The sequence below is a fragment of the Neophocaena asiaeorientalis genome, unplaced genomic scaffold (assembly GCF_003031525.2).
Source record: "Neophocaena asiaeorientalis asiaeorientalis breed wild unplaced genomic scaffold, Neophocaena_asiaeorientalis_V1.1 scaffold725, whole genome shotgun sequence".
Taxonomy (NCBI): Eukaryota; Metazoa; Chordata; class Mammalia; order Artiodactyla; family Phocoenidae; genus Neophocaena; species Neophocaena asiaeorientalis.
In genome coordinates this window covers 4,307-12,375 of record NW_020172823.1, presented here as the reverse complement: position 1 = coordinate 12,375, position 8,069 = coordinate 4,307, and the positions used below count along the sequence as shown (strand labels likewise).

General features: G+C 46.3%; 1 protein-coding gene across 1 annotated transcript; it reads left to right on the top strand.

Annotated features, from left to right (window-relative positions):
* The first annotated feature begins 1,269 nt into the window (after positions 1 to 1,269).
* On the top strand, positions 1,270 to 5,582 carry GPRASP1 (G protein-coupled receptor associated sorting protein 1). Its single transcript, XM_024741878.1, is given in 1 exon segment — positions 1,270 to 5,582. A coding segment is annotated over 1 exon segment (4,152 nt). The 5' UTR covers positions 1,270 to 1,430.
* The last annotated feature ends 2,487 nt before the right edge of the window (positions 5,583 to 8,069 follow it).

The following is an 8,069-nucleotide window of genomic DNA, read 5'->3' as shown; positions in this document are numbered from 1 at the left end:
CCTGCCCGCAATCTATGTTGTATAGCACAAGAGATGTGAACACCAAGTAGTGAATCTTTAGAATTGGAGAAGAGAGTAAGAGGAAGAGTGTGATGTGAAGATGAGTTATCCAGAAGCCTGATCCATAGGGCTTAAATTAGAAGAAAATATTCTAACCAACGGGACTGTAAATGTTAAAAGATAGATGACTTGGGTACTCCTATGTTTGTTGTTTGTCTGCCTACCAAGCACTCAGCTGCTACCATTATTTCTTGACCCTCTTACCTTTTGATCTGTTTTTCCATAGGCCTGCTTTAAGGCTGGTCACTTCTGCAAGGAAAGAAAGGAGGAGGAGTCTGGTTCAAATCTCTGGAGGTTTGTGCGAAGAGGGGCGATGCAGGAGACAGCTACCCAGTATTATCATGGCAGGTTCTTTGATCCAAGTGGTTTCAGGGCCTCCTCCACCTCCTACTCTCTGTCAAATTTGCACGTTGCCGCAGAACCCCTTGCCCATTTCCTGCAGGAGATATTAGGAATAGTGAGGTAAGTGTGGATTGATTCGTGAATGGGAGGAAAAGACCTAAGTGTAGGAACCAGGAGACAGAAAACATTAGACATATTAGACCCTTAAACAGAAAGAGAGATGTTTGTATCAGGGGTCAGGGTTCTTGCTTGTCTATCTAGCAGTCAGGCTCCTTTCTCTGCTGTATGTTTACTTGTACCCAGGATATGCAGGCTGCTGTAGAGTTTGACGCCACTGGGATCAAGGAAAGGAGCAAGAAACTGTGCCACATCAGTGCAGGTTGGTATGGGAATGGCTACAACTTTTGGGTGTGGTAGAGAAGACCAACATAAGTTCAAGAGTGATTAGGGTCTGGCCTGGGGGCTCCTCAGCCTCTCCCATTGCCAAGATACTTAACCACCATCTTCATACCTGTTTAATAACAGGCAAAGTAATATGGCAGCTTTGGGGATAAAAATTGTAGAAAAAATGAAGGTGATAGAGAGACTTCTAATAGCCTAACTCTCCCATCAAGCATTTGAGGTCCAGTCTCTCTATGTGAGTCTTCATGGAGTGACACAGTTGGAATAGACTTAAAGCCCCACGTCATTCTCGCTTCCTAGATTGACTTCCAGTGGCAGCTCTGGTGGTGTTGGAATTGCTGCTGACCACCACCCTCAATAGGTCCACACCCACCAAAGAATCATCCATCCTCTTCCAGCTTGGTTGTGCTTTTTCTTCACTCTGACTGTATTATTGGCTGAGGCTGGGATTGGGAAGGAGCCTGATTGACTGCTGGACTGGTGATTGACTCTAACTTTTGTTTCCAACTGTATCACCTGAATCATCAAAAGATTAGAGTGTGAAGATACAAAACTGTGACAGGTCTGTGGTAGAGGCTGAGACTGGGATAGCAGTATTTAATCATGTCTTCTCTGTAACTTGTACTATGACTGGGGCTGAGATTGAGCCTGGCATCCAGGCCAAGCCTGAAAAGAAGCCTGGAGAAGAAGTTGGGGGTGGGGCTGAGAGAGAGAATGAAGTCCCAGTGGTGGTCAGACCCAAGGTAAGGACCCAGGCCCAGGTAATTCCTGGAGCAAGGCCCACAACTAAGACCATGGCAGTAGTTGGGACACATCCTAAGAGTGAGGCCAAGGCAATCACTGGGGCAAGGTCAATGGATGAAACTTATTCATGGGCCAAGACTGAGTTTGATGCTGAGGCACTACTGAAGACAGAGGGAGTGTCCCAAACCAATGCTATATCCTGGCCACTGATCAGTACTGAGTCAGGGTCAATTGCTAAAACTAAGATCTGGTCTATGGATAGGGAACTGGTCTGTATGGATGCTGAGTCCTTTCCTGGCACCAAGGTCAAGTCCCAATCAGGTATCCAGCCTTTGTTTGAGTCAGAGGAGGAGACCAGTATGGGTTCCTGGTGCCATTCCAGGCCTACATCCAAAAAAGAGACTTCTCACAATTGTGATTTCAGATGGGTGGATAGATCCTCTGTGAGCTCCTGGTTCTGGAGTAGAGAAGAGGTCAGTACAAGGCTTCATCCTAGAGACAGGGTAAAGGCTAGTACTAGGTCCAGGCACATGGCCAAAGAAGAGGCCATGCCTAGGCCCAAAACCAGTCGGGAGCTTTATGTTGCATCCAGTTCTGGTTCTGAGGATGAATCTATTAAGACATCCTGGTTCTGGGCCAGAGAAAAGACCAGTGTCTGGTGTAAGCACAGGGAAGAGACCAATAGTAGGTCCTGGTTTAGATCTAAGAAAGAAGTCTCTGAATCTAATTCTGGGTCTGAATGTGAGGACAATGTAAAATCCTGGTTCTGGGCTGGAGAGGAGGCCAGGTACAAACCCAGAGCCAGGAAAGGGGCCGATGTCAGGGCCAGGCACAGGGCCAAGTGAGAAGCTTCCATTGATTTCATGTCTGGCTCTATGGATATAGTCAAAAAAGAGTCCTGGTTCTGGCCTGGAGAAGAGGCTAATAACTTGTCTAGACCCAAGTCCAAGAAAGAGGTCAGGGCCAGAGCAATGGCAAAGGAAGAGGCCAAAATCGAGGCCAGAGCCAGGACAAAGCGAGAAGCCAGGTCAGAGGAAGAGTTCCTCACCAGGGCGTGGTTCTGGGCTGCAGAAGAGTCCAGCATAGTGGGTGGGGCCACTGTCAAGTCCTGTTCTCAAGTGAAAGATGAGTCCATTGTTGGCAGTTGGTTCTGGACTGAAGAAGAGGCCAGTATGGGGACTGAGGCCAGTGGTAAATTCAGACCAAAGACTGAGTAGGAGCCTATTGGCAATTCTATGCTTGGAACTGGGGAAAAGACCAGTGTGGAAACTGAGGCTGATGCCACTTCCAAATCTGTGCCAGCAGATGATACAGTAAAGGTCATTGCCAGTTTCTGCTTCTGGGCTAATGAAGAAATCAATCCAGAGGCTAAAGAAGAGACCATTTATGGGTCTTGGTTTTGGGTCAGTGATGACGCCAGTGTGGAAGCTGGTATTGGGGCCAGCTGTGGGTCCAGGCCAAGGTCTGAGGAAGAAGAGGTCATTGGTCCCTGGTTCTGGGCTGGAGAAGAAATCAATACAGAGCCTGAGTTTAGAGAAGAGGCCAGGCCAGGAGCTGAAGAAGAGACAGTATTTGAGTCCTGGTTTTGGGCTGGAAACCAGGCCCAGATGGATTCTGGGGCTGAAGTCAATTGTGACACTATGCCAGAGACTGAAAAAGAGGAGCCCATTATTGGGTCATAGTTCTGGGCTGGAGTAGAAGCTTGTGGGAGGGCTGAAGTCAGCAACAAGTCTAGCCTGGAGGACAAGGAAAAGGGTATTACATCATCTTGGTTTGGGACCACTGAAGAGATCAGTATGAAGTATGCCACTGGTGTCCAATGTAAATTTATGACAACTGCTGAAGAGATCAATACTGAGTCTGACTTCTGGTCAGGAGAACATCCCTGTATGTTTGCTGCCAATGGAGGCAGCTGGAAGTCTAGGCCAGAGGAGGAACAGGACACTGTTGATCCATGGTTCTGGTCCAGAAAATATACAAGGCCAGCGGCCACTGTAGGGCCCTGGTTATGGGCTGTGGAAGAGGGCAGTATAGATGATAGGACTGAAGAAGAAGCCAAGGCACCAACCAAGGAGGAGACCATGATCACGTCCTGGTTCTGGAAAGGGGATAAAGCCATTATAGGGGCTACAGATAGAGAAGAATCCAGGCCAGATGCTGAAGAGGAAGACATTGTTGATTCTTGGTTCTGGGCTGGGGAGGAAGACAGGCTTGAAACAGAAGCAGAGGCTAGAGAAGAGGACAGGCTGGCAGCTGAAGAGGAACATTTTGTTGGGTCTTGGTTCTGGGCCAGGGAAGAGGCCATTAGGAACAAGGCTAACATTTGCAGCAAATACAGTCCAGAAGCTGAAGAGGAAGAAGTCATTGTTGAGTCCTGGTTCTGGGCTGAAGAAGAAGCCAGTCTGGAGGCAGGGGATAGTTTTGAGTCCAAGCATGGCACTGAAAAGGAGGAAATCATTATTGGGTCCTGGTTCTGGGCTGAAGAATATAATATAGACGTTGGACCCCAGGCAATAGAAGAGACCACATCAAGGTCTGGAGAGGAAAGCACTTTTGGATCCTCGTTCTGGGATGCAAAAGAAATCAATGTAGAAGCAGAAACATGCTGTGCATATAAGCCAGAGGATGATGAAGAGATGATTGTTGAGTCCTGGTTCTGGTCTGGAGACAAGGCCATTAATGAGACTGAAACTGTGGCCACCTCTGAATCCAGGCCAGAAAATGAGGAAGGGGCAGTTGTTGGGCCCTGGTTTGGAGCTAAAAATGAGGCCAATAACAGGACTGGTAATGGAACCAACTATGAGTCAAGGACAGTAGCTGAGGAGGATGAGGCCATAGTGGGGTCCTGGTTCTGGGCAGGAGATGAGGCCCATTTTGAATCAAATCCTAGCCCTGTGTACAGGGCCATTTGCAGGTCCAGATGTTCAGTTGAGCAGGAGCCTGATGCTTTATGCAGGCCCCAGAACTGGGAGGAGGTTACTGTTCAGTTCAAGCCTGGCCCATGGGGTAGTGTTGGCTTCCCATCCCCAAGCCCCTTTAGATTTTCAAAAGAAGCAGCATTTCTGTTCTCTGAAATGTTTGGAGGAAAGCCCAAGCACATGGAACTGAGCCTAGAAGGGGAAGAGCAGGAATCTTTGCTTCAGCCTGATAAGCCTGACCCTGAGTTCCCATTTCAGTATGATCCGTCCTACTGGTCAGTCAGGGAAATTCAAGAACATCTTAGGACGAGGGAGAGTGCAGAGCCAGAGAGTTGGTTCTGCAGCTGCATACAGTGTGAGCTTAAAATTGGTCCTGAAGAGTTTGAAGAACTCCTTCTATTAATGGACAAAATTCGAGATCCTTTTATTCATGAAATATCTAAAATTGCAATGGGTATGAGGAGTGCTTCTCAATTTACTCATTATTTCATTCACGATTCAGGTGTTGTTTCACTTATTGAAACCTTGCTCAATTATCCCTCCTCCCGAGTTAAGACAAGGTTTTCGGAAAATATGATTCACTTGGCTCCACCTTATCCAAATCTAAACATGATTCAGACATACATATGTCAAGTGTGTGAGGAAACTCTTGCTTATAGGTTGGATTCCCCTGAGCAGTTATCTGGAATAAAGGTGGTTAGACACCTCACTACAGCTACTGACTATCACACACTGGTTGCCAAGTATATATCTGGGTTTCTCTCCTTATTAGCCACGGGCAATACCAAAACAAGATTTCATGTTCTGAAAATGCTACTGAATTTGTCTGAAAATCCTGTCATGACAAAGGAAATACTCAGTGCTGAAGCAGTGTCAGAATTTATGGGCCTTTTTAACAGGAAAGAGACAAATGACAATATTTAGGTTGTTCTAGCAATGCTTGAGAATATTGGTAACAATATTAAAAAAGAGGCATTGTGGTTCACTGATGATGATTTCAGTCTTGAGCCATTTATTTCTGCATTCCATGAAGTTGAGAAATTTGCTAAGGAACTGCAAAGCAAAACAGATGATCAGAATGACCCTGAGGCAGAACAAAAGAATGAGTATGATTAATCACTTGCCTCTGATTGTCCTTATGTTCCTGAGTTATGGTCCTTGAATAATGCTTTAGTTTTCAAAGTTGGTTCTATGTTGTAATGTACACTTTAATGCTGATACTGACTTTGCCAAACTCTGTGTATGAGCTGGATCGATCTTCTGATGCCAAACGAATATTAAAACTGAAAGCACATTTGTTGATACTTGTTTTTGTCTAGATTGTGAATTTACCATTTAGGTTTATAGTGAACTGAGCTATTATAAGTAAGCTACCCTTCTGATTGCTGTTCTAGTGTTATTGATGTCTATTTGAATCATGTTGTGTTTTCAATTAAGTTCTGTGTTAAAGTTGGCAGAAATCACCCTTCTCTGTGAGCATAAAATATAGATGCAAAAATAACATATGATAACACAGAGGTAATTAACGTATGAATAATAATGCTCCTTGAAAAAGCTATTCTCGCATCTTTAAATGAAAATGTCACCATGGGCTGCTACTCAGGGTATGCTTCAGAGAAGAAGGACCCAATTAATTTGGGCTCTGAAATGTAAGGAAGAGGTTGGATGTTGTGAAGAAAAGCTTGGAGTTGGAAAAAGTGTTCCTGTGGGAGTGAGGTATTCAGTCTGCCTGGAGTGGCTGGGAGGAGTGTATTAAGGGATATAGAGGATAAGGTAAGTTTTGAAGAGCTGAGAAGTTGTATTTTGCAGTTCAAAGTATGGGTGTTTCTTTGATCTTGCTTAAAGGTTCAAAGAATAAGACCAGAAAGCACACAAATTTTAACTGTCAGGAAGACCATTTCTTCATGTTGGTGCCATGGAAAGTGTTAAGGTAATAGCATACAGCCACTAAAAGTGATGATATATACGTTTTAAAATTGGCTAAGAAAAGCTCTGATACTTTCTGTATTTGGTGAAATAGAAAAGACTGGTATCATACATGGAAAGATGATCCCTCTCCCCCAAAAATGTGTGATATGGACTGAATTTATGCAAATATATTATTTGATTATGGAAAATCCTGCAACCATGTAAAACATGTCAAAGGAATAAAGAAATGTGAGAGACTACAACTTCAGAAGCACTGACTTGCTAAATAAAACTGCATAATTTAAAGGGAGTAAGCTGTAAGCTTTCCAAAGTTTCTGAGTTTATGGTACACATTTTTCGGATTCACAAAAGTAATAACGTATCCTCAGATAGGAGCAAAAGTCAGGGATAAAGTTGGTTTGGGGTGGGAGGTAGTCCAGGCTAAAGGGAAATATACAAAGTTTTATTCACTTTTCGTTTGTCTCAGGGTGCAAAGTGCTTTTTTCCTACCGGATTCTAGGCTGCAAGGTTTATGGAAGTAGGGCAAAGTGGCAGTTTTGCCTCCATTCACAAACCACAACTGCTAACAGAGATCGTCCTGGTGGTGGAAATTGGAGATTGAATGTTTGTTTTGGCTATCAGTATTTTTCAAGACAGGTCCTGTGTGTGTTTTAATACGTCGCCCGAGTTTTGCACAGAATATTAAAAGTCAGTTGGTCTCCAAACTCCTCATGGGATGTTCCTCGCCAGCCCTGTGCTCCCACAGAGCAAGGCCCAAGCTTAGGGCTGGAAGCTTTGGCTCCAAATCCAGCCTTCCTTTCAGCTATCTTCACCCCCATCGGGAGCTTCAGATTGTTCTAGCAAGCAGCTCAACCCCAGAGGCAGAAGACTGTACCTTGCGTGCTGCAGGGCTGCAGCAGACTTACGGAGTGCGCGGTCACGTGGGGCTAACTGTGGGTCACGTGACCGCATTCTCACTTGGACCGGCGTAGAGGTGTGTTGCGCTGGAAAGGGACGGGAAAGACTTGCACCTGAAGCTTGACAGACGGCTGTGAGAGGAGTGGTAGGACATGATGGTGGGTGCGTGGGTGTTGGTCTCTCCATGCTGCACTAGCCTGAAAGCTAAACCCCCTCAGGCGCCCAGAATTATGCCCTTTGTTGGTTGAGGACACAATCCCTCAGCCAATCGCGAGCGTCTTAGCCAGGGTCTGTTTTTGTCCAGGAGCTCAAGAGGCAGGAAGTCATCCTGTGGGAGGCATACGTGGAGGGAAGCATCGGCCGCTGCTAGTGGAGGTGGGCTCGAGGCCGGATATTGGCATCCGTGGGAGGTGGTGGTGGAGACTAGGTCCGGGTAGAGGAAGTGTCTCGGAGCCTCGCGCTCCCTCCTACCTTCTGCAAGCCCTTACCCCACCCTCGTCTCCCCGCCCAGCGCTGCGTGACTCTGTTTCTCTGTGTGGGTGGGAGAGGTGGACACGTGGAAGCAGTTGGCTTCAGGGGAGCCCAGAGAGAGGAAACGGTGAAGTGACAATTTGTGAACACCGGTGGCCCTGGATCAGGAAACGCAGGTGTGAGGATAGGAACTGTGAGCTACACTCCCTTCCTCCCACCTAGTTGGCACTCACTCTTCTGTCTGTCTGTCAGACAGCCGGGATGGCTGGGCTCAATACTGTGGGCAAGTTAGTGGCGGGGGTGGGG